This window comes from Phoca vitulina, unplaced genomic scaffold, assembly GCF_004348235.1.
Source record: "Phoca vitulina isolate PV1807 unplaced genomic scaffold, GSC_HSeal_1.0 scaffold6, whole genome shotgun sequence".
Lineage (NCBI taxonomy): Eukaryota > Metazoa > Chordata > Mammalia > Carnivora > Phocidae > Phoca > Phoca vitulina.
This window is the reverse complement of record NW_022589709.1, coordinates 57,599,674-57,626,893: the sequence shown is the minus strand read 5'-3', so window position 1 is coordinate 57,626,893 and position 27,220 is coordinate 57,599,674. Positions and strand designations below refer to the sequence as shown.

The window sequence follows — 27,220 nt, the reverse complement described above, 5'->3', positions numbered from 1 at the left end:
TCACAAAACAAAATCATGGTGGGAGAAATCGTGCCCGCATTCTTTCCAGAGACTAGTTTCTGATAATTACTATTAAATGGACTGTATAATCCTTTTAAAAATCATACCCTCCCCACCTTTTTTTTTTTACTTCTAAAAATTGGAGGTGTTTAAAATATAAAGTACAGCATGGGTTTTTAAATCTTCAATAAGTAGTCAAATAAAATACGACTAACCTGTGTCCATTTAATTGATATCTTTAGAAGCATGTTCTTATAATTATTTTCTTCTTAAATCTTTACCATTTTTAATTGTTTAAAAATATTTTTAAAGAACATATGACTTAATTATTCCCATTCCTTGTATCTGGTATATTTACAAATATTTTATCTTCTTTTTTAAAAAACAAACTTGATTCAATTGTACTCCAATCATGGTCACAGAAATGACAGGTAAATTTTACTCAGATTTTAACACTGTAGTATTTCTGTGATTTGTCCACTTGAATTTCTCCATTTTGTCTTTGTGGACCATTTGCATTTATTGGAGGCAACATCCATGGTAGCCTGTGATTATATTTTCTCTTGACTGTAATTTAGTCTCAAATGTCAGGTTTTTTACATCTAATTGTGACATTTCTCAAATTCAAGTCTAGTGCTGTCGAATCCCCTGACTTCAACTTCCTGTGAACGTGTCTGTGGTAAATTTGGCCCCCTCTTACCTCTCACTTGGTAAATTAGTACAGTCATAAATTACAAGAAGTGTACATAGGATACTCCATCTAAAGAATGCAGTATAGGCCTTTATGATGTGTGTTTTTCCTGTTTTTCCCCATGGCAGATGCACATCTATTTGTTTTCACAGGGGTATATGATTTTGAAGTCACAGTCTTACTTAAAATAGAGTAAATAATAAATTAATGACTCTGGAATGCCAGAGATTTCAGAAAGTTTGCTTTCTGATGTTCCCCTGCAAGAGTATTGTCTCTACTACTTCATTCATTCATCTGAGACCCTTGTAAAGACCCCAACTTCATAACCAGAATCCACCCCGGGGGCTACCCTTGGACCACTTGGAGAGAAAAATCACTCTCTTTAAGGACTCCTGACAGTTTTGCCTCTGTGACTGGGGCAGACACTTGTACTCTGCATTAGGTTCTGTCACGAGTGGAGAATTTTCTTTCTGCCCATGCTGCCCCAGGCCAGAGCTGGGCTGCATACTCACAACAAGGGCAAAGGTTGTGAGTGCACAAGTGTGTGCAACACCGGATGAAGCCAGGTCGTGTCAGAAGACAGTCACGCTTAGAGATTCTGAATATAGCGTCAGTCACTTTTTTAGTGTGAAAGTTTTTTGTGACTTAGGACTTGAACCAGCCCTGAGCCCCACTAATCCCCTCCCTAGGTGTGGTGAGGAGGACAGTTCCCTTGAAAATAAGTGGAGAGTCTTTAGGATATAATCGAAGTCCCCACGGGCTCTTGTACCTTGCTGCAGTTCAGGCGCTTCCAAAGACCCCGGGCCTCAGTTATCAGCTCCCAGACACGAGTGTTTGTCCTCCTCCCTCTCTGTTTTTATTCATTTGAATCTGCTGAGTCTGACCATTGTAATTATCCCTGGTATTCATTTTGTCAAAGTGTGTTAGTGAGAGATCAATAATATGGATCAGCCCATTCACTTTCTACTTGTTTGGGTGTATCGATCCAGTTTAAATAAAAGTCAACCTGCTGTATAATGTTTGTTTACTCTGGCCCTTGCTGAACATTTCCACATCTTCACTGACCGTATTTGTGTCATTTGTTTGACTAAAAATACTCGGTTTCCCTGCGGTTCCCCTGTAACCATGCTCCAGCTTTGGCCAAAGCTAATCTCCCTCTCTCAATAGGACTGATGGACGCCGCTGGTCCTTGGCTTCTCTCCCCTCCTCTGGCTATGGGACAAATACGCCCAGCTCCACAGTCTCTGTAAGTACCTCCCTGTTGTCTTCTTCCTCACAACCACACGGCTCTCTGGGACAGCAGGTGTTTTCTCTGGGTGTTTCCTGGTGGGAAGAAGGAGATAAATTCTGCACGTCTGTCACTCTGCATAGGTTCCTCATCACATGATGAGCTTACAAATGTAAAAAGGACATACTCTTTGCTGCAAGCTTTTAAACCATGGTGCATAAATTAAGTCCCAGGATCACAAGTTTGGAGGAGATTGGGAGCTTTCGTTTTAATACCATTTGGTGAAGTTCGGGGGCGTGGGGGGGCATGCAATCTGGTTTTATTGCTTTGGTTCCACACCAGTGATATCAGTACTGAAAACGCCATTAAACTTTGATGGCCTAGGTCTTTTTCTTTTTTTTTTCTTGTGTGGCTTAGATGCAGGGGTTTTTTTGTTTGTTTTTGTTGTTTTGTTTCTTTGTTTTCCTCCTTCAAAGAAAAAAAATGGCAAGCCTTAAATCTGTACCTCCTAGGTAAGAAATTTTTTTAAGGAGAGATTAAAAGAATTTAGTAGTAAGTTAAGACAAAGAGACAAAATGAAGCCATGGAAATAGAATAGAGAAAGAAGGATGCTCTTGCCCCAAATTGTAACATTTCAACAAGAGCCCTAGCAACTAATGGAAACGATTCATTAAGTTAGATAGATGCTTTCTCAGTTTAAATTAGTGGTGTTGTGGGATATCTGTCTCTGCAGAGCTTCAGAAGCTGGAGGTCATTTAGAAAGACCAGGTCAGTTGTAGGTGTTCAATACATACCTAATGGAATGGTCCGAATGCCCTTGGACAAGCCAGGAATGTGGACCTGATGATTTTAGATTTCCTTCTGGTACATTTCTATTTTCATTTTGTGAAAGTCTGTGGTTTATTGTGTAGGGTTATTCATCCATTGTTTTGTGATGGTGGTGGTGGTGGTGGTGGTTTTTCACAGGCCCCAGCGCTGTGCTAAGCACGTACATCCAGTCACTTAATAGTACTTGCATTGAAAAGACACTACAATTGGGGGACTTGGGTGGCCCAGTAGGTTAAGCATCCAACATTTGATTTCAGCTCACGTCATGATCTCAGGACCTCAGGATTGTGAGATCAAGCCCCACATCAAGCTCCTCACTCAGCAGGGAGTCTGCTGGAGATTTTCTCTCTTCTTCCCCTGCTACCTCTCTCCCTACTTTCTCTCTCTCTCTCAAATAAATAAATTTTTTAAAAAAGAAAGGACACTACAATTAAGTTTATAAACTAACTGGTATCACCACTGCCTTATATTATGTGTTTCCAAAATTTCAGATGCAATATAATGTGAGTTTTCTGGAGCACCTCTAATACTGCCTTGTTAAAATTTGTTGGATTATTTTTACCATCTCCCTGGTATTTTATTGAGGAGAGGTAATTTATTTTCCTATCCTCTATTCCATTTGATTGTGGTATGTGAGTTTATTTTGATAATTTTGGTGAGACGTCCTGACAGTCTTGAGTCATTTCAGTAACGTAGAAGCCTCACACTGGAGAGGATGCTTCAAACTCATGAATGGCTTCAGTGGATAAAACTGTCACTAAAAAACAGTGAAGCCACCCTGGGCTGCTGTGTCCAGAACCATCACTGGTCATTGATTGATTTTAGATGCTGAAAACGTGGGTAACTCCAGTGTGAAAATGAATGCTAAAACTGATTGACCAAAAAGAAAAACAAGGGTAACTTTCTGAAATTGAAGTAGTATTCTTCTACAGACTTTCGGGGAAGTCTCTTGTCTCCAGATTCTTGTTCATTTCAGCTCTATGACCTTGCTTTGCCCTTCAGTCAAGTTTTATTACAGTTTGGATACAGTAATTTGACTCTTGCAAGAAAAATAGGGGGAGAGTACAAGATCCTTCCATCTCTAACTAGTAAATCATACACCATTTTAAAAAGCCAATCTCTTCAAAAAGAGTGAGTTACCTAGAATCAGACCTCATTTGGTACAAATAATTTTAAAAACCAGTTGTTGTAGAAATATTTATTAATATGCTAGACATTAGCCTGACTACTTCCAGTGCATTGTAGTCTTTGTTTAATCCCAGCAACACACCATGTCGTGCAATTGCTACTGTTCTCTCCATTTTTATTTATCAGAAATGTAAGACACAGAGAATGCACTGAGGGGCTGTGACCAACACCCTCCTTTCTCTAAGAATACAGTAAGGTCTAGACTCCAGCCTCTTGGCTCTTTTTAAGGAATTTACTTGGTATTTCTAAAAATAAATATTTTCATTAATAAACATGACCTGGCCATCTGTCACAATGGAATTATCACCATCCTTGACTTCCATATGTGTCTAAGGAAGAAGCCACCTGAGACCATTTTTAGTCAAACACGCACACACACATATTTGCTGTGTTTCTAACCAACAGCTGCTGACTGGAGGTAAGATCGCTTTTAGCTTTTCTCTTAAGTGTTTTTTAAAGAAGGTGGTACATGTAATTGTTGACCTCATGTTCCTACTTTTTCCTTCAAAATAAAATCTTCTTTAAAGGTTTTATTTATTTATTTGACAGGGGGAGAGAGGGAGGGAGAGAGAGAGAGAGACACAGCGAGAGAGGGAACACAAGCAGGGGGAGTGGGAGAGGGAGAAGCAGACTCCCCGCTGAGCAGGGAGCCCGATGCGGGGCTCGATCCCAGGACCCTGAGATCATGACCTGAGCCGAAGGCAGACGCTTAACCGACTAAGCCACCCAGGCGCCCCCAAAATTTTCGCTTTCAAAATTACTTTGTGCCAAAAGACACAAGGAACTGTTAAGGGTGTGAAGTGTAGGTCCTCCACACATAAAAAGTTCAGTTATCTATTCTCCCTATTGGTTGTTGATAAAAATAATGAGTGAAAATTTGAAAAGCTACTTTTCACTTCCCTCAGTGTTTTGGGGTTCTTGTCCTTTACATAGTGGGGCAAAATTTGCATAAAACTGCTTAGTAGTTACATTTTCTTCTTTCTTTTTTTAAAATATGTATTATATTTTATTTTATTTTTAAATGATCACTACGCCCAATGTGGAGCTCGAACTCATGACCCTGAAATCAAGAGTCACCATGTCCCACTGACTAAGCCAGCCAGGCACCCCTCATTTTCTTCTTTTCTAAATCTGAGGCACTCTCAGATTTTCATTTTGTGGGTTAACTGTTAGTCATTTAGCCAATCAGAAATGCATTTTAGTTATTTTTTAAAAGTAAACATACAGAACATAAAATTACAAACACTTTGAAAATACAGCTTAGGTTTGACAGGTAATTGTGTTGTTAGCTGAATTGCAGAACTACTTCTGCTGAAATGTAAACATCATGTCTTTATCCTTTGGGTATATGGCACCTGTAAAATTGGCAAGTGTTAAAAATGCTATATTCCGAAATTGAAAAGATTTGGTCATAGGAAGTTAATCAGTCCTTCCAGAAAATATTTAGTTTTGCAACTTGCTTTCAACTCCAAATTTTGCCATTAAAATTAATCTATGGGGAACTTTTTCCCCATATATTGGGGTCATAATTTTTCATTTTAAAATAAGTAATAGGAACTGCAGCAGTAGGAGGACATTCCCCCATATTTCTTAACAGATTATTTTCTGCTGAGGGAATGGAAATAAGAATATAAATACCTATAAATATGTGAGGTATGACTATAAAATGATACTACATTTAATAACAAGTAGAAAATTATGCATTCATGTGAGTATTGTCTGTTGCAAAATGGTTATCTGGAGAGACTAGATGATATCATTATTCAGAACAGTGTTGGGGAAGTCTTATACAGCTTTTTTATGTAACTCTACTCTTTGATTTATGACGCTATCAAAGGTCATGTGCACCAGTTGGGTGATGAGACCTGACACCACACTTAGAGAATGTGCTAGAAATATAAAGTAATCAGACACCATTTATTGGGAAACTCCCAAACAAATGACTGAAGCTCTCCTCAAAGTGGTGCTCCCTGGGCGGTTTGGCCAGCGGAGGTGTCTTTCCAATATGGCGTGCGGTCTCGGGGCGGGCCTGCACCTCTGCTGTCTTGCAACTCTCTCTGGCTTCAGAAGTTCTCCACTGAGTGAGTCCCTGATCTCTACTAAAACCTAACCTTGGATTTCTCGATTGTCCAGTATCATCTCCTTTTGGGGCCCTGTTTGGTATCTTTTGAGACCCTGGGGCCATTTTGCTGGCCTACAGTTGTCCCCAGTGCCAGAAACCCATTCTTTGTCACTTGGACAGGGTATCACCCTCCTCCCATTTGTACCTTGCTTGTTCCAACTGAGACGAAAGAGGCTCTCTTCCCAGAGGAGCTCCTTGCCTCCTCGCTTCTTGAGTAGTGTTAAGGTTAGAATTCTTAACACCACTGCATCGTTCCTTTTGCCGTATTCCCCATCAGTAAACCTGGGGCACATTCCTTTTGCAGTTTCCTTCTGTGGCTGCATATATGGTAAAACCACAAAATTTTGTTACATTTGCTACAACTGTTTTTAAAATAAATTGTTATTTTGTTTAGTAAATGTTAAAGATGCAAGTAAAGCCCTGCCCACCCAGTCCCTTTCTGCTCCTTCCCTCCACAGAGGGAACTCACCCTCCTGAAGTCGCTCGGTGTCATTGTGTCATTTCCATGCCAGTACAGGCCCATGATACTTTACTTGAAACTCTAGAGCCCGGTGTGTTTTGGAATTAATTTTCATATTTTAGAAAGGTAACAAGATCCCTGTACTATGCACAACAGCCCAGCGGCACCTGGGCCAGTAGCTCATAATCAAATATATTAATATTTCCACCACAGACTGAATCAACATTCACACTAAGTGGACTGAATACATATTTTAAACAGCTATCCATCAGTTCAGCTGACGTTGTGCCATCAAAAGGGATTACTCTAAACTTACAAATAAACTTCGGGGTTTTAGGGTTTTGAAGTCTTAGATACGGAACTGTGGACATTGATTTTCCTCGGAGACCTATATACAGATTCTTAATTCTGTTTTTTTATTAGCTGATTTCCTTATCTTCACTTTTATCATCACTGCTTCTCTCCTGCTTACAGTGATTTTATTGTTCTTTTCCTGAGTGCTTGAGTTGACTTAGTTTGTGTTTTATTTGTTGTTTTTTTTTCACAGTGAAAAGTGTTTAAGATGTGCTTGTACTTTCTGAATAGAGATTTGGTTTATCTCATAAGTCTTTCTAGTAGCGTTCTCATTTTTATGGCTTATAAAACAATCTCATTATGTTATAAAAATTCCTCTGTCTCAGTATGGACTTATAAGGTGTTTTATAATTTCAAGGTATGAGAGTATTTTTAAGCTTTAGTCATTAATTTCTAGTGTTACTACATTGTGATGCTTCAATGTTTATGAAGTGCATTTATTGTTAAACTAATGACAGCTTTAAAAAAAAAAACCTGTTAAAACTGAGATTTTCAGATGAGTGTTACCTTTACAAATATGCTTAGTCTAATCATGATTCTCTTGCTCAAAAATTTCTCAATCTCTTTTGTTAGAATTGCTTATAGAGTTTACCTCCCAGTAAAAACTAAAAGAAAAGTCTGTTTGCTTTATAGTTCTATTTCTCAGATTGATTAAAAACAGTGTTATTTCGTTGTTCACTTTTTCCACATTACCTTGCTCTAAGTATTAAGTGACAGTTTTCAAAAAGCAAATCTATATGCAAGGAATTAAAAAACTCACCACCACTGAAGCTGCTTTAAAAAGAGAGAGAGAGAGAGTCTTAGCCAAAGGAAAAAAGGGAAAAAAAAAATCCAATTTTTAAAACAATGACATTAGTGAGAAAAGTATCTTCATCTCTTCCCCTTTTTACCTAAGGCACATATCAAAGTATCAAAGGACAATATGCTTTGTAAAGGAAGATCTCATTACCTTATTTATGATCACATATCATAAAACTCATTTTATGTTACTCACCTGAAGGTCACAGTGTTTGATTGTGAGCAGTGGTCCAAGCGAGGGTACCATACTCAGTTGAGAACTAATCTGTCATTTCATGCACCCAGATTGTCCAGGTGTCACTTTTTTGCCTTGGCTTTGAGCGAGTCCTCCCTATTTTCAGAGCCTGGGTTTTCTACAAGAGGGGAAACATCTTTTGGGGAATGGTCTTATAGACAAATGAGATGCAATATGGAAGGCATTTTGACCTCACAGAGAAAGCAGCAAGGGTATACATTTAGACACTAATTATTGTAATTATAACATGAAAGGGAAACAATATAAAATGGTGATGTCTCCCAGGTTCGCTGCTTTGATTGCGAATTCACTTGAAGTCTTTCTTTCTCAGATGGTCCCCTAACCTCACTGTGGTTTGTTGTAGTCCTCCTCTTCCTCCCAGGAGAAGCTGCATCAGTTACCGTACCAACCAACACCAGATGAATTGCACTTCCTGTCGAAACATTTTTGTACTACCGAAAGCATCGCCACGGAAAACAGATGCAGGAACACACCCATGCGCCCCCGCTCCCGAAGTCTGAGGTAGGTGGACCTGATTGAAAAATGTTACTTAATTGGATCATCTGTTTTTAACCATTTCAAGGGAAGCCTTTTGGTCCTCTAATCCATCTCTGTGTTAATTGATTTGTGAACTACCCCAAATATAGTGTGATTTTTCCCATCTCTACATGATATTGTTAATTACCACTGAAAGGCATCTTATTGTTTTTCTTTTAATTTCTCTCAATTTGTTAATTGGGGTAGTAGCAGTAATCACGATGGACTAACGGGACCTCCTGTAAAACCTTCTTGCCATTGGAAATTTCAAGACAGTCCAGTTGTGGTGCAGGAGCACTTAGTGTTCTTATTTGAAGAGGGGTAAGCTTGCCTAAAAAGGAAGGACAGCAAAAATAAAAGGATTTTCATTCAGATTCCACATTATAAAAGTTAACCCATATTTTTCATTCTTTCTTCCCTTCATGAGTTTTACTTTTTCCAAGCTTATGAATAAATTGTTAGGAGTTTGTGTCCCTTAAATTTTGACATTGAATAGGGCCAGATATATATGGAGAGATAGATAGATTTGTCTTACAGGTTTTTTGTTTGTTTGTTTTCGTTTTTTTTGTTTTGTTTTGTTTTTAGGACATAGACTCTAAAACAGAGATCTGTGTTCAGGATGTTTATTAGGGAGTGCTCAGGATTTATACCTATTTAAGGAAGGCAAGCAAGCTGACTTGGGCAGAAAGAAATCTAGCTGCCCCACAGCCACCTCCACAGGGAGCTCTGAGGATGGCATGACCCATCAGAGTTATCCCTCTGTGCCAAATGGCCCTTACTTTTTATCCCTACCTCAGTCACTGAGTACGGTGCCCAAGGAAGGACGTGGCCTGGGTGAGGTGACTGCAGCTGAGGCCATCTTTGAAGGAACTGATGGCTGACGGCTTCTGCAGTCCCATCCCCTGGGGGTAGCAGGTCCTTCTCTGCAGGATGATCAAGGCAGTCCATCTCCGCAGTATGAAATCTTGATGCTGTAGAATTGGTGTACTTTCCTGTTTAAGATTTTACTATAAAAATAGTTTGTCAGGTGTTCAGTTGAATATCAAAGTTTACTGAGGAGGGTTTTCCCCTTTGTATCTTTTTTTTTTTTTTAAAGTAAACTCTATGCCCAACATGGGGCTCAAACTCATGACCCCAAGACCAAGAGTGTCATGCTCTACTGACTGAGCCAGCCAGGTGCCCCCCTCTTTGTACCTTTTTTATTTAGTACAATAAACTGATAGTAAATGTAGCCACATTGAGTAATTCGGGAATGTGTCATTATTTTGAGTTAGGGAATAAAAGGTCAATTTTATGAATTCATTTAGGGGCATTGTATTTTACCACACGGGTGCCCATTTTACGGTTTTGTGAAAGGAGTTCCTTGGATATCTAGTACAGGCTGTATTCTCCCAGAAATGTAAACACACACTGAAGTTGCACAACTCTATAACACTAAGAAGAAATATGAGCCTACTATTGAAAGAAAGAAAAGCACACAACACCTACATGCCTCTGTTTCATATTGTACGTAATGCTTACCTCAGCACCCCAAATAGATCTCTGTGAGGCTAGAAAATGGATTTCAGTGGTGACACCTGTGCCATGGAAGACTCTCAGCCCTCTTCAGTGGTACGTGGCGGAGCGCAGGTGTAGGATAAAAGTGTGAAATTATACTGTTCAGTGTGTCCTAGATGTTGCTGTTTGTAACGATCCTATTTTGTTTTATATTGCAATTCATTAATTGGTTTCCAGAACTACAGAAATGCATTCTACCTACAGAATATAATCTCAATTTAAGAACGTTTCTGAATTCGTTTTATATTGTAGTTCTAATTATTTCATGGCGTTCCATTTCTAGAGCTACCTTTTTGAATCCTATTCAGGGTGTCACTGTTTGTGGGTATTTATGTATGTACTAATGACTGATTTTGTAGTTTATTACCTAATATACTTTTCTTGCAAAGGTTGTGTAGTACTTTTGATCCAACCAATTGTTTATAAATAAAAAGCTTATTTTCATTTCATGCTGAGGCAAGTTTAAAAGGGTAATTTGCTTTGCTTGCAGTCCTGGACGTTCTCCCGCCTGCTGTGACCATGAAATAATTATGATGAACCATGTCTACAAAGAAAGGTTCCCAAAGGTAATGAATTGAATTGAAGATGCCTAGCATCTAAACAAACAGGTAACGTGGGTGTAGCGTCTGTAAAGTGGTTTGTTAGGGGAAGGAATGGGCCACTCCAGTAGTCATGAGTTAGACTTGTATAAAACAGCGCCGCAGCTTCTAAGAAAGGTAAAATCACTAAACACTTTTTTTAAAACAGCTGAGGACTAGCCACACTGTCTGTGTGCTAAAAGTGCCTCCAAAGCGAGTCCTGCTGGCCCGGCCCACGGGGTGGGGGTGATGAGGTGCCGCAGGGCGAGGGGGCCTCTACACCTGCATGCTGCTCTGCCTGTGCTCTGGGCCCGCGCTGTATGGTCAGGCAGCAGCCCTTTTTCTTCCTTAGAAGCCTGTAGAGTGGGATGTGATGAACGTCTTTTTTTCTTTAAAAAAAAAACAAAACCTCATTTTTTCTTTTCTGTGACTTCCTATGTCTTCAGCAATTATATGTCTAACCCTATTAATTTAGAAGGGAAGGTAGAGTTGCAGTGTTCCCCAATAGACTGGCAAAGGGAGCTCACACGGAGCCCGAGAGGACTTGCTGAAGAGTTTTTGACAGACACCCCGGCCGCAAGAACCTGCTCTTTGACGCTTCCCGTCCCCTGGTTTCCGAGGCCTTTCCCCTAGTGTTCCTACACAGTCAGGAGAAGACAACCTCTCCATTGTGTTCCTGTTCCTCCCCAGCTACTTGTGTAGCCCTAGGCAAGAAAACGAAAGGAAATCTCTCTGGTTTCATAAATCACGAGCAGAGTACTTATTATTTGTAATGAACCCAACATTGATGTCATTGATTAAAGCCGTCTTAGCTATTAATTACATGTCCCTTGTTCACCGGGGAAATAGGTCCTGAGTCTACATAGTCAGTGCTGGTTAGGATTTTAGAGAGAAGCAGGGGCAGAGGGCACCCCCCTGCACAGACAATTAATATCCGCAGGGGGTACTGAGTAGGCACTAGGGCATCACAGAGAATGAAATCAAAGTTGGGAAGGGAATTTTTGATATATGTACACAAAGTCTCTCCTTGGCCTTTTGCTCAAGATGTAGCTTTGTGAGAGAAGGATAAGGATGTTCCTGGTACATTAAAACCTCCTGCACAAAACACCTCTTGGCCCACCCTGTGGAATTCCAGCAACAGTCCTGAGTTTTGAGTAGGTAAAAACGTAACTTGATATTTTTGAGCATCCATCTGAAAGAAAGAGCCCAAGATCTAAAACGAAAGCATAACAATGCACAGTATCGTTCGGCTTATTTGAAGAAGCTTCCATAGACCATTTTATTATTTGAGAGGATAGAAAAAAATAAATATCACCCTCAGATAGTCAGTTTCCCTTATATACATCAAATCTTTCTTTCATGTGATAATAAGACTGCTGTTGGTGCTTTAAAAAAAAAAATAGACTTTAAATGAGCCCTGGGTGTTGTATGCAACTGATGAATCACTGAATTCTACCTCGGAAACTAACAATACAGTATATGTTAATTAAATTGAATTTAAATAAAACATTTTTTTAAAAAGCAGACTTTATTTTTTAGAGCAATTTTAGGTTCAACAAAATTGAACTGAAAGTACCGAGAATTCCCATATACCCCCTGACCATGCCTCCCCGCAGCTTATCCCCCCACATACCAGCACACCCGCCCACACGCCCTCCCCCCATGAACATCCCCCACCAGAGTGGTCCATTTGTTAATGATCGATGAGCCTGCCTTGACACATCATAATCACCCAAAGTCCATAGTTAACATTTAAGGTTCACTCCTGGTGGTGTACATTCTGTGGGTTTTGACAACTATGTAATGACATTATATATACATTAGTTTTGAGAATTCTATTTCATAATTTGTGGAGGTCTCTGAAAATGCCAGATAAATGTGATAATTGTCCACATGTGTGTTTTGTCGTATTTCATCTGTGTGTGCATGTCTTCTCTAAACAGGCTACGGCTCAGATGGAAGAACGTCTGAAGGAAATTATCACCAGCTACTCCCCTGACCACGTTCTTCCTCTAGCAGATGGAGTGCTTAGTTTCACTCACCATCAGATTATTGAACTGGCTCGAGATTGCTTGGATAAATCCCACCAGGGTCTTATCACCTCACGATACTTCCTTGAATTACAGCACAAATTAGATAAATTGCTACAAGAGGTATGAACCACATACTATATAAAGTTTTCTGATTTGTTTTGCTTTTCCCCTGAAAAAAGAAAAACTTCACGAGTGCATTTGCTTACACGTTTTTAACCATGAGATAGAGTTCATGTTCCAAGGAAGCAAAGAAGAAAAAACTGATTGCTACTTGCTATAAATTGATTGTTGTCATCATTTATAGTAATAGAAAGTTAATGTAATAACCTTTACAGGAACCTCGGGACCCAACCATCTATGGCTCTGGGATAAGTGGATTGTGAAGGATTTTGAGGCAGTGATTTTCCCCCTACCCCCAACGATAAAGTTATAAATTGCCTGAGTGCGTGTGTGTTATTTGATGACGCTATCTAGTCCTAATATCTGGCAAAGCTAAATGGAAAATGGCTGGCTTCTTCCAGGCCTGTGTCCTATTAATTGACCTGTACATGGCAGTGGGTAGTAAATTGTAACTTATATTTTCATTAGTGTCAGTTCCTCTTCTAACAAAATACCCAATTTCCAAAAGACAGATAAACACATGACCTGCCTGAGCCTAACACTTGAATGCTTAGCCCCTGATAACACCCACGATGGGAAGGAATGTGTATGGTAGAATGCAATTAGTGCATACACTGCTCTTGTGGCTGAAATTGATCAGCCACAGCCTATAAGTAAAACCTATTTAGCCTGTATTTTTGGGTATATTGTATTTCTCAACCTCATAGGGCAGAAGTTATGCCTGTGTCAGCATGACTGTACGTGGTTTTCTCTCAGCATGAATATGTAAATAATTGCGTGGACCTGAAAGAAAATATTAGCATCCTAGTTTTCTGGAAATTCATATGTCTCTGCCCCTACTGAACTTAGTTCTGGCAAATTGAGACGATCTCTCTCTGACCAGCAGCCACTATTGTTCTTTTCTTTCCCATCCAAACACCCCAACAGAGTTTTCTGTACTCTGTTCCCACTACTCATATTTCCACCTATCGTAGTCCATTAAGGCAGTGTTTCTCACCATATTTTAGGGGTGATGAATACATTGTTTTTGTTTTTTGTTGTTCATTTCCAATTTGTCTTGCACCAATTCTCCTGTAAATTAAAATGAAAATAAATGTATAGGAAAATGATCATGCATTTGGGTGTATAAGAAATGTAAAAACTGTAAGAGCTGCTAAGCGCTTACTGTCAGTTTTACTCAGGTCATCACAGACTGCTGAGAGCTCAGGGACTGGCTGCAGATGGGATACAGCGGCTGTGCGCACAGGGACTTCGTCTGTTTTGTTCATCTAGAATACATAGAAGAACTCTTGTCAAATAGCTTCTGACGTCCTCTCACTGAACTCACTGAAGTCCACTGTCCTCCTTACTGTCATATCCACTGGACATTTTCCCAGAGCAGCCTATTTGACTGGAGTATTGCTATATTTAGCAATACTAAAATTTTCCTTTTCTCTCTTGCTAACCCCCCTCCTTTCAAGATATTCTTAGTACCTCCATTTCTTCTCTGCTTCTTCCAAGGGCTCTTCTTCTAACTTGTGTTTTCTAAAAGTTAGCTTTCCCATGATCTGATTGGCGGTCCACTGCTCCTACCCTCTCGGGATCTTGTTGGCTATCTTAAAGACCCATGAACTCTGACGGCTTCCCTTCTGTATCTCAGACCAGCAGCCCTCTCCTAGATTTCAAATTCATGTGTCTGCCTGGCTACCGAGTATCTTTCCACCAAGGCAGATTCTTGCTTCTGTGAGGCTGTAAGAACATCTGTCTAACAGTCTTCAGTGGCTCCATTCTGCCTACATTCTGTCTACAAAAACCCTAACATGGCCCGTTGAGCACAGTGCCTTGTAAGGATCTGTTTTGGGGTTTCACTTCAATAGCAGGAGAGGGCTCTTTGAAAAGACAGGAATCACATCCAAATCACCTTGAACTCTGCGGTGCCTAGCACTGTGGCTGGTACTTGCTTTCTCAGTAACTATGGAAGGAAGGGAAGGAGGGAGGGAGAAAGAAAGTATGTATGTATGCATGACAGAATATTTGATTTATCATCAAATAATTCACTTCTGCTGTTCGTTTTAATCAAATCAGCTCCCGAAAAATGCTAGAACACTATGCATATTACTTGCTATGAGAATATCTTGAAAATGATATTTGTTAAATGGTGCATTATTTAAAGATTTTATTTATTCATTTGAGAGAGAGAAAGAGAGCATGAGGTGGGGGGGGGGGCACAGAGGGAGAAGCAGACTCCCCGCTGAGCAGGGAGCCCGATGTGGGGCTCGATCCCAGGACCCTCAGATCATCACCTGAGCTGAAGGCAGATGCTTAACCAACTGAACTGCTCAGGCACCTCAAATGGTGCATTTTTAAACAGAAGAAGCAGATAAGAGAGTAACTCTGTGGTCAGCCTCTGTGAGATACTCCTATAATTCCATAGTTCTGTCCCAGGGTATTACCATAATTACTAGTTTAGTCCTGTGTTTTTCATTCCTTCAGAGGCTTTCTCTAAAAAGGATAGAATCAATATCCAAAGCTATTTACTTTGAAATCTGCCCCCAAAGGGGCGCCTGGATGGCTCAGTCAGTTGGGCATCCTACTATTGATTTTGGCTCACGTCATGATCTTGGGGTTGTGGGATCAGCCCCGCATTGGGCTCTGCACTCAGCATGGAGTCTGCTTGTCCGTCTCCCTCTGCTCCTCCCTCCTGCTCATTCTCTCTCTCTCTCTGTATCTCTAAAATAAATAAATAAAATCTTTAAAAAAATCCCCCCCTTCCCACACACACGCTGAATTTTATTTCTAATAGACCTGGCAGATTGTTTCATGGCAATTATTAAAAAAAAAAACAACTTAGGTTTCAAAAATCATGTGAATGCACCATATAATAGATAAAAATTGTTGATTTTGAGGTTGCCTGGGTGGCTCAGTTGGTTAAGTGTCCAACTCTTGATTTCAGCTCAGGTCATGATCTCAGGGTCGTGAGATGGAGCCCCATGTTGGGCTCCATGCTGGGCTTCAAGCAGGCAGGGAGCCTGCTTAAGATTCTTTCTCCCTCTCCCTACCCCTTGCGTGCTCTCTCTCTCTCTTTCTCAAAAAAATTAAATAATAAATAAATAAAGTTGGTTTTTAGGAAAATTTATCTTTTCGGCAGAGAAGCATGTATACTTGTGGTATGAAGAGCATTTTGGGGTATGGATAGGAATGTTTTCTTATTTATCTTCACAGATAAACATTTCCTTCAGTCAGTCCTTGTGGGAAAATTAAAACAGTCTTCAGAATCACATTAACAGCGTCCTTCCAGAGTTTGGAGCTGAACGGTCACAGGGGGACTTGTGCCTTTTAGATGGAGCCCTTATTGTGGGAATTGCCTTTGCCTTCCCCAGGGCGCAATTGTTGTCACTTCCCAGCTGTGACATTGTGTGCCTGCCGGGTATCTCCTGGCCATGTCCCCTGTTGTCAATTTTTTGCAGACCCAGGCAGGGTCCCCCTGTGGCTTTGATAGGCTTGATTTAACTGATGCCTTTTTAAAGTCCTGAGGTCTAGGTCAATTCCAGATGAATGCGTTTCTGTCTCCATTTGTTTTCTCACTTAGGTGTATTTGCCAAAGAAAATACTATACATAGGAAGCTATAACCTACTCAAATATGGGTCTCAGCATTTTTTATAGCAGCCAACACTTAAAATACAAACACAGGGTATCCATTAGTGTTGGCGCTTGCTGTTGGCAGCCTGGAAACAATCTCTTCTCATGCTAACTGTGTGATTTTGTTTGGTGTTGTCTTAACAAAACTCCCTCCCCAATAGTGTTAGTAGATAAAATATTATTTGAGTTAACATTACCCATTGTATGTTTTGGCCTTAGTTACAGCTGATAATTCTTAGAAGTAAGAAGTAGGAATGAACTGATTATTTTTACAATTTTCCAAATGGAATTTGTATAATCTAAACTGACTAAAGATTTTTTAAGATACAGAGCTCTTGTTTCTCTTTGAAGAGTTCAGTAAAACACATTCAGGCTTTTTAGATTTTCTTTCTATTCTTGAATTTATAAAGTAGTAATTATTACAGTAAGAGGACATTCTGTATGTAACCCAAATTATCAATCAAGAAGTTAGGTGGCTTTTTTTGCTTCATCTTTAAGATTTCCTGTTTAGTTTTGATTAAGAATAAGCTACAAAGAAGATATATAACCATAGTTCTTGGCATTCATTATATCTTCCAAAGTCTCTCCTTGGTGTAAAACAAAAATTGGAAAGAAAACTTAAAGAATATTACGTATATCTCCTTATACATGTTCTAGCATCCCAACTGGTTGCTAGGACCTATAGTGGTTGTTACAAGGTGCTTTTCTTTGAACACATTCTGTTCCACAATTACTCACCAGTGGACTTGTCCCCTGTGTTTCTTTCTTTGAAATGTTAGGTATTTTGCTTTTGCCTGTATATGTTCCTGTACCTACGTTTTGGAAAGTTGCCTTTGATCTGATGGCTTAAAATCAGTAGACCTGTTACTACTAACTAAGTTTAATCATTTTTCATAGATTTGGTCTGCCACTTTTTCATGAGAGGGCTGGTTCTTAGAACAAAGCACCTTCAAGAATGATTTTAAATGATTTTAAACTAAATTATTAGTATGTCTGTGAAATTATATTCTTTTGTACCAGCATCTTCTTGATATGTTTTTTAATCCTTAGAGGAAAGTAAATCATAACAATTTAAAAATTATGACAGCCTTAAAGTGAGCATGCATAGAAGTTTACATGTTTAAACTTTTACAACTTTGGTTTTATGTCTGCCTTGATAAAGATTTACCTCATTTATTCAAGAAAATATCATTGAAAATTAAAATGACTCAAACTGAGTTTTATTCTCAGGATATTTTTTGTGCTTGATTAGGCAACATATAACAAAATTTAAAAAGAGGGAAGTCAGTTAAATTTTACTGAGCTGAGTGCGTAGGTATTATTTATTCAATATATGAAACCAAATTTGTATGTATATGTCCGAGTATAAACCTTATCCCCTAACATTTGAAGTAAGCAATGCACACTTCTTACATGTTATAAAATAGTGAATTGATAGGCTAATTGTGGTGCACATGTAAAATCTATTTCATAGATGTGTTAAATGCCCAGGATAACAAAAGCAGCCCTTCACTATGTTAGCCGTTTCGTACTTCATTCTGCGAAATCTGGCAAATGAGGATTCCTTATCAGCCACCCACTCCACTTGTACCATGTGCTTAATGTGTCATAATCTGTTAATCTCTCCGTCATCATGGTTCACATTGAGAGTTTTAATGTTTGATTTTTAACACAGAACAAATCAAAGTTTTACAATTGAAATTTAGCTAATAGAGCCATTTTGTAGATAAAGAAGTTTAATGATGTCCATATGTGAAGCAATAACGTTTGCTTATCAATCTTTGAAAAGTATTTTCTAAATCACTTAATTTTCAAATACTTGCAATTATCTAGTTAGCGTACTTTGCTGATTTTCTCTTCCATTTAATAGATCAACCCTATCTCACCTTTCTTTTCATTGCTTTCTCATAGGCTCATGATCGTTCAGAAAGTGGAGAATTGGCATTTATTAAACAACTAGTTCGAAAGATCCTAATTGTTATTGCCCGCCCAGCTCGGTTATTGGAGTGCCTGGTAAGTTGCCCCTAGAGGGGACTCCATTATTTAACTGTGGGAAAGCAGTGACCATCAGAAACCTCCAGTTTCATTTGGCTTCAAAGACCAGAGTTAAATGGAAAGAGTCAACAGGAACTACAGCTTATGAATGTTTATGGCACATCCCCATGTGATTTTGTTGTCTGGTTTAAGTAAAAATTCTAGGACTTGTGCTGTATTGAGTGATAATCATATCACATTCTGGTCAAACTGGAAAGATCATCATGAACTAATGGGCTTAACCTTATCTCAACACCATTACTGTGTGACAGCTAATTTAAAACACTTGCTGGGCCTCACTCTTTTGGAGTTGGCAAGATGCAGAGAGAGGGAAATCAGAGATAGGTTTTCTCATAACCTGCAGTTACTAGTATTTGTTCTTAAAATACAGCATGTTAGAAATAGATGCTCAGGGCGCCTGGGTGGCTCAGTTGCTTAAGCGACTGCCTTCAGCTCAGGTTATGATCCTGGAGTCCCGGGATCGAGTCCCATATCGGGCTCCCTGCTCAGCGGGGGGTCTGCTTCTCCCTCTGACTCTCTTCCCTCTCGTGCTCTCTGTCTCTCATTCTCTCTCTCAAATAAATAAATAAAATCTTAAAAAAAAAAAAGAAAGAAATAGATGCTCAGTGGCAACGCACTTGGGAGAGTATAGGAGGGTCCCATATACACTGGAAGAAGTGAGACTTCCAAAGATGAGTTCATTTTATCAATTATATTGTCCTTGGTCATTTTCCTATTTTAAAATTTTTGTTTCATGTAATTTTGGTTGACATTTCAGTCCATACTGTGAACAAATATGAAGCTTTGAATGTAAGAATAGTTTTAAGGGGCTTAACATAGTATCAGCACTCACTTTTAAGTTCTGCTAGCCATTAAGTATTGGTAACGCTACGTGCAGTTCAGCTTGTCAGAATTATACATTCACACGTACACATATAGGGTGGTATTGCTAGGGTTTTGCCCTTCTTTCAATTAACATTCATAGCTTTTTATAATAGTGAAATGTTCACAGCCCCATAAATATATACCAATGCATAGTGAGTCATGGGAGAGGGGAAATCTTGAGGAGACAAGGAGGGGCGTGGTGGAGTAGGTGTTTCCATCAGTGGCCAGGACCCTTAGAACCACAGAATCAAAGCACCATTTGGCATTGTCTCTGGAAGGATAAGGGGGAAAATTACTCTGGATGCCTCTGGGAGAACCTGGCAAATGCAGGCAGAAGGAAGTCTGATTTTGTACTGCGTCTCCCATTGTACTTTTTGAATTATGCATCACATGCTTGTACTTCCTGCATTTGTTTAATTTGGGGAAAAAAATAGCATTTAGCATTAAAACTTGTTTCTCTGGACAGCAGCAGATATGCTAATAGAAGATCTTGCCTTAAAAGAGGAAATTAATTTTTTCAGTAATCCCTCCTCACCAGAAGAGAAAAAGTAAAAGTGTAGCCTCTCAAGGATAGAAACAGGTGAACTTAAGAGCAGAATTGAAAGTGTTGCTGTTTTCAGCACTATTTAAAGCTCAGATGAAACTGGAGCTCCAGGGTTTTAGGGGTTGTTTTCCAACTAGTGGTGTTAGGCCTGCTGTTTCAGGCCTGTGCTCTGTGTCATTGTAGGTTTCTAGAAAGGGCACTCAGTGTATACGTTGGTTTTGGCTTTCCTCCATTTGAAGCGAGCTTTTTTTTACATGGCCTTTAGAAACCCTTAGGAAGGGAAAAATGAAGAGGGGGAAATCGGAGGGGGAGATGAGCCATGAGAGGCTATGGACTCTGAGAAACAAACCGAGGGTTCTAGAGCGGAGGGGGGTGGGAGGATGGGTTAGCCTGGTGATAGGTATTAAAGAGGGCACGTTCTGCATGGAGCACTGGGTGTTATGCACAAACAATGAACCATGGAACACTACATCAAAAACTAATGATGTAATGTATGGTGATTAACGGAACATAATAAAATAAAATTTAAAAAAAATAAAAGAGAAAAAGAAAAAAAAAACCCTTGAGTAATTCTCAGGTGAAATGCTGTTATCCTAAAGTTGCCTAGTTGGGGTATTAATCAAAATGGGAAACATCCTGAGGGGATAAAATCTAGGAAATATAACTGAAAATAGCCTCTGTGGTTTAAATCTGCAAACATAATTGTATACAACAAATAAACCCATGGCATCCATTTAGAGTGATGGACTCCTAAAGATTTTTATTACATCCTAGAAGTAGCAACCAAAGAGAGTAAAATGCACAGGCAAAATGTGCTACCAAATTTTAAAAATAGACACAGGTAATAGAAAGAATTAATTTTGTAATTTTGTCTTTCTTTCTTCATCTTCACATTACATGAATCTTAATTTTAGAATGTACTGATAAAAAGTGGTAATTTTGATATTTTTTAAAAATACTTTTGCACCCCTTTCTACTCCTGCAAAACCGTTGAGAATATGTATTCTAGCATTACTCCTTTTGTGGCTGTTTATGCGAAGAGAGAAACTGAATCTTCTGGATGAGATTTCATTTTTAAAAATATTACATCCCTAAAAAGGCATAATTGAATTTTAGACATACTCATTTTCGATAAGATAGCGATAGGATATCTTCAAAGTTGCATTACAGGGAAATTGGAAGTGGTTACTATATGAGTTACCAAGGACATACATGTATTGTCTTAGAATATGAAAGGCTTCAAATATGAACTAAGAATTACATACTTTTTAAAAGTCGTTTGCTTCCTTTCTGCATAAATAACCCACAACCGTGTATATCCAGCAAATTTTATTGTGAGAGGAATTTATGTAATAAAACCTCAGAGAATTTTGGCTCAAATAAGTATACATCTGTGTTTGTCTTCTGCTAGGAATTTGATCCTGAAGAATTTTACTACCTACTGGAAGCAGCAGAAGGCCATGCAAAAGAAGGACAGGGTATTAAAACTGACATTCCCAGGTACATCATTAGCCAACTGGGGCTCAATAAGGATCCTTTGGAAGGTACGTACTTTAGTTGGGCTGACCTTTCATTCGATTCTGCACTGTGACTTCAGACAAGAACTTAGCAAGTCTTTACTTTTTCCACATGATTTGGCTCTATCTGTTGAAAAGTACAAATTTGGGGGCCAATTGTGCTTTGAAGAAAAAAGCAACCCTTAACTATGAGGTTCACAACTCACTAAGTTGAGTCCCAAAGAGCAGGTGAACCTGACCCATTTTGTGTTGTACCTAGAGTGGGGATAGGCCTTGAAATCCCAGAGGCCTGTCCGCCTGACAATGCCACAGTGTCCTGAAAGGGTTTAGATTTCTGCCTTCTCTGAGTACTTTTTCTCTTGCGAAGCTCAGTAGGGTTCTTCTCAAGTGTCCTTTTAATTTTGAACATCTTGCCAAAGAAATGAATTATAATTAATTTAAAAGTGACATTTAAAGTAATTGGGGAGTAATGCAACTGAGGATAGATTTAGATCAGGCACAGTGTTGGTAGGCATATTTTTTGCATGTAACCAAAAAATTATGAAAAATGATAATATACAGGAAGTCCAGTGGGGGGAAAATGTTTTTGAAAGCTTATAGGTCTAATGTTATTAAATACACTGAAGACTAAGCACGTTGTTAGTGTTTTTTGGTTTTTTTTTAAATCTAATATCGGTAGACTACTCCCCTGTCCCCAACCTTTTCCTGCTCATTATTGTTTGGATTGTCCTTTAAAACACTGAAGGTACATACTGCCTAAAAAGAGTCAAAAACAGTCAGAGACTCCTTCATTCAAAATCCTCTTCGTGGTTCATTAAATTGAATTTGCAAACAGCGTTTATCTTGCTAAATTGTTTGTAGTGATGGTAACTGTTGGCACAGATATTTTCCCATCTAAAGCCAGGGAACCTGCTGCTCTCTGCCCTGCTCTCCTATTTCCCCCGCTTTGTTTGCTCTTACGGCCATTGGATCTTTGCTTCCAGTGAAATGATGCATGCATTCTGGGGAGATAATGCCAGATAAATTTATACTGTCCTGAAAGCAATACCACATCAGATTCATCACTTATCAGAGACTGGTGGCTGCTTTTCTGAAAAGTTCCCTGGGGAGAGATTTTTCCCCATGGCTTTTAAATTACCATCTTTACCTTTTTGAATCATGAGTCTTCAGAAATGGTTTAAATCAATGAAATAAAAAGGGCAGATGTTTAATGGTATTTAGATGAGTTTTAAAAATCTCTTCAGGCATTGCAAAACGATACCTTAGCTCTCTGCTTCAAAAGCTGACTCCTGGTTCCATTCCATTACTACTCACTGCTTGCAAATAATATGTATTTCCCAGATAATAGTTATTTAGCAGAAATCCTATCTAAAACAGAACGATCTTTTAATTTGTTTTTTTATGAAAATAATTGGAGTGGGGAGGCTGTCAAAGTATATTAGAGTGACTGTTCACGCTGGTGGAGTTGAGGTTGTTTCAGCCCTTGAACTGTAGAGCGAGTGAGCTCTTCACAGTTTTCTTAACCTGGCAGTAAAGATCACTGTGGGCTGAACTTTCGTAGGTGAATCATCTGCGGCCCATCTATGTACCTTTATAGAGACTCTAAAAAAATCTTAATAGTGACCTTGGACAAGTGTTGAGTTTAGTAATACAAATTCATCCCTGGGAGTTGTGTTTTTTAACTCTTGACACTTCATTTTCTTGATTCAGATCTGAGGATGATTTTTAATCTATTTGTTACCACTTAACATGCCATTATTAAGGACTCTGATCTACATTTGTTACCCCTTCTTGTCAACATCTACACTATAACAGACCTACGGCCTGACCTTTGAAGGTTGGGGTGAGGGTGTAGAATGGAAAAGCTCAGGTCTGCACCCTGGCACCAGCCCTGTGCTATTTTGATGAGCCTCTTTGTGCCTCAGTGTTCTTTCCATAAAATCAGGGAAAGGTACCTATTCGTAGAGTTGTTTTTAGGATTATATGAGTTCATCTCTCCCCCCAAGATGCAGTAATGCATAATAAATGTTAGGTACTGTTGCTGTTTTATTTAAACAATATTAAAATCAGTCCTATCCTTGGGAGTCCCCGAGACTGAATACATTTTCGCTCACCTCCCAGTCCTCCAATCTAATGTGCTCGTCATATAGGATGTTGACATCACTTGAACGACACTAAGAGAGCACCTGGTTTGTACTGAGCTCATTTTTATTCTTGAATTTCCCCTACTGGTAAACTAGGAAAGTTAGTATCATCAGTTATTTTAGATTCTGGAGTTTGTTAGTTTTTATCTAAAGACAACACTCCAGGGTTGTTTTGCTTCATAGCTTTTATGTGTAATCTCTCCCGAAAAGGATGATGATATTTATAAGATATGAATACGTGAAATGAGAGTCTTAAGTACTACTTTTAGATGCATACAAAAATAGGTAACTAGAAACTATAACTTATGCATAAGTTATTATATATATAACTGAGTATACATGTTCAATTTTGAAAAATTAGAAAATGTAAAGTACCTATGATCTTACCACTCAGAGGTAGCTACCTATCAGAGTTTTGGAGAGAATTCCTTCATGTTCTTTTTTTTAATTAACCATCTTTTTTTCTTTAAATATAAAAATTAAAATGAACAATAAAATGAATTAGGTTTCTTCATTTACTTATATAGACTCAGAGAGGCATTCCATTATAGATTGAGCAATTAAATGCCTTTTTCTTTTTTTTTTCTTTTTTTAATTTTATTTTGCTTTTGTCTCTTTTAACTAGACCACCAAGTTAGTACTTAAGCTGGGGTCAGGCATGTGGCATCCAGTCCAGGATTGACTTCTTTACAGGATGTAACTAAGAATCATAAATAACCATCAGTATTCAGTGAAAACTTCATTTTTGTTAGTCAACACGCTAAGAGCCTTACATGAATATCCTATGTCATACTTACAAGAAACTCTCAGAGATGAATACATTGTTCCTACCTTACGAGGGAGAGCCTGAGGTGAAAGGTCCCTAGTAAGTGCTGATCATGGTGGTGTGCCAAGTCTTTTCATTGTCCAGCCCCTCTTAACAACTACTACTTCCTGTGTGACAAATTGCAAATTCTTTGTGTACTAGGCAGGGGATATCACTCAGTGGCTGTGAAGGAATGGAATGAGGAATACTCAGCCTCAAGTTGAGAATCATCTCTGAGCTGAAGTCAGTGCATTTTCGATGCCTGTCAGAGCCTGGGAAGACTTGCCTCTCTTGAGAACTCTATTATAAGCACAGCCATTGATACACACACACCCCCGCCCCCCAACCCTAAGATTGTGTTGGCCAGTCAGTCCTGCTAGCTGAAGCAGAGGCCCAGCTCTGAAGTACCTGTGTCTGGGTGTTCATGAGAAATGGGGTTCCAGGGAAGGGCATGTCCTGAACAATTTCAAGAAAGTCAATTATTGGGTCTTGCCATTTTTGATTTAAGATTTTCCCATGGGTATGTTGAAGTGTAAACTTTTTTTTTTAAATATTGAAGAAGTTACTTCTTGTCTAATTGAAATTGTTCAATTTTTCTTTCTTTCTTTTTTTTTTTTTTTTAATTCAGAAATGGCTCAGTTGGGAAACTATGACAGTGGGACAGCAGAAACACCAGAAACAGATGAATCAGTGAGTGTAAGTATCCTTCTTGATGAAATATGGTGTTGGTTTTTCCATTTATCAGCATCTGGAGATTTGGAGTGTGTCAGTTATGTTATTTCTTCCATAAACATGTATTATGCTTCTATTTGCAAGGCAGCATACAATTTTAGCCCCTCTTTTCAAAGAGAAAGGAATTAATAAAAAGAAACCATGCACAAGAAATAAAAATGATAAACTTGAATAAGATGTACGAAGAAAAAGGGCCATGTGCTACTAAAACATAACATTAATAGAGAGTGACCTTAGTCTTTTTTTTTTTTTTTTAAGATTTTATTTATTTATTTGACAGAGAGAGACACAGCGAGAGAGGGAACACAAGCAGGGGGAGTGGGAGAGGGAGAAGCAGGCTTCCCGCAGAGGGGAGAGCCTGATGCGGGGCTCGATCCCAGGACCCTGGGATCATGACCTGAGCCGAAGGCAGACGCTTAACGACTGAGCCACCCAGGCGCCCCCCCAAAAAATTTTTTAATAAATAAAGTAATTAAAGCTAGGTAAAATTAAAAATTCAGTACCCCAGTTGCCCCTCTCCCACTCCCCCGCTTGTGTTCCCTGTATCGCTTTGTCTCTGTCAAATAAATAAATTAAATGTTATAGTATCTTTTTTTTTTTTTTTTTTTTATATTGTATTTGTTTATTTGAGAAAGAGAGCGTACTCGTGAGAGAGAGCATGAGCAGAGTGAGGGTCAGAGGGAGAGGGAGAAGCACCCAGAGGGGAGAGCCTGATGCGGGGCTCGATCCCAGGACCCTGGGATCATGACCTGAGCCGAAGGCAGACGCCTAATGACTGAGCCACCCAGGCGCCCCGAGAGTGACCTTAGTCTTGCCAGTCCAAAAAGATCTCCTGAAGTAATGGCCCAGGAGCTGTGGTATGAGAAGTTACTAGGATGAGAAAGGGGCAGGGGGAACATTCCAGGCCCAGGGAACATCCTGGACAAAGACTGTGCCACAAGGGAGCAGAGTGCATCTGAGGGTAAGGGCAAGGAGACCATAGAGACTGGAGAGCTGGGGCAAAAACCAGATATAGAGGTCCTTATTGTTCTTCTTTGTCAAATCTTTTCTTTCAAAGAATGGTGGGAAGCTGTTAAACTTGGGAAGAAATGTATGTGTTTGTGGGGTGGATACAGGTGGACAGGAAGATGACCCGGTCAGAGTTACGGCTTAAAAACAACCTTACGATGGCGGTATAGAACACAGATGGGGTGAGGGGGGCAGGCAGGAGTGACCATGGGGAAGCCTCTCAGGAGGCTCTGCAGGGGCACAAGCGAGAGTTCTGGGACGCTGGTGCCATTGTCCCTAATCGTGAGCGCCAAAAGGGGAACAAGGCTGGGGTGAGTTGTGAGTGGTCAGGAAAGAGAGGCAGCTGTGTAGCCTGGGGGCTAAGAACCCAGGCTCTGGAGTGAGATGGCCTGGATTTGAAAGCTGGCTGCATCTCTTGATAGCTGTGGGAATCTTCTCTGTGCCTCAGTTTCCTCTTCTGTAAAGTAAATATAAAAGATGACAAAATATTAAATGAGATAATTTATGTGAAATGGTTAGATCAGCAACACTACTACATGCTAAATAAATGATAGCTGTTTTGTTAATTTTATCGTAATTATTATAATTTTGAATAAGTGTAGACTTAAGTTTTGGGGGGACATTCAAGAAAAGCCATCACACTAGCATCCGTATACATGGTGTGGGATCTCCTGGCACTCGGAGGGTTTTTGGTGGAGTTTTGAATGATGTAGCAGTCATCCATGGGCATGAATGAGGTCACCTGGGTGGGGAAGCATTGAGACAGGTGGGCCTTGAACGGGATCTTTGAGCCCAAAGCTGTGGGGTCCCATCAGAGTGGAATGGTGGAACAGGTGACTGGTCCCAGTCTTCAATTATGTCTTCTGAGATGGGGCATCAGCAGTGATGACTAGACCCAGGGCCTGTGGCCAGAGGGCAAGAGGAAATAGAGGAGAGGAAGAGTTGTTTGGTTGAGCAACTCAAGTAGCCCAGAGGCCAGAGTGTTGGGTGAGTTACCTGCATGGACACTGAAGTCACCCAGGGTGGTGAGAGAACATGAGCAGAGAGGAAGGTGGGAAGCTGGGTACCCAGGTCTTCCTAAGATAAATGGAACAGCACATCAGTAGATGACAGCATCCAGTGGAGGAGGGTGGCACATACCTCAGACTCGTGGGGTTTCTTCCACAATTATAGGAAGGCTCTACAGCGGGAACAAAGAGGCTA

The 27,220-nt window shown here is 39.6% G+C and overlaps 1 protein-coding gene across 11 annotated transcripts in view; it reads left to right on the top strand.

Moving 5' to 3' along the window:
* MAST4 (microtubule associated serine/threonine kinase family member 4) overlaps positions 1-27,220 on the top strand; it is a 543,729-nt gene that overhangs the window by 469,162 nt on the left and 47,347 nt on the right. For 8 of the 11 annotated variants that reach the window (XM_032404300.1, XM_032404298.1, XM_032404297.1 and 5 more), the window contains 8 exons: positions 423-431; positions 1,859-1,937; positions 8,269-8,426; positions 10,489-10,564; positions 12,520-12,729; positions 18,260-18,361; positions 21,223-21,355; positions 24,906-24,973. In XM_032404300.1, the coding sequence (XP_032260191.1) occupies positions 423-431; positions 1,859-1,937; positions 8,269-8,426; positions 10,489-10,564; positions 12,520-12,729; positions 18,260-18,361; positions 21,223-21,355; positions 24,906-24,973 (835 nt within the window). The remainder of the gene's footprint in view (positions 1-422; positions 432-1,858; positions 1,938-8,268; positions 8,427-10,488; positions 10,565-12,519; positions 12,730-18,259; positions 18,362-21,222; positions 21,356-24,905; positions 24,974-27,220) is intronic. The other 3 variants (XM_032404301.1, XM_032404303.1, XM_032404307.1) reach the window with 1 other exon arrangement.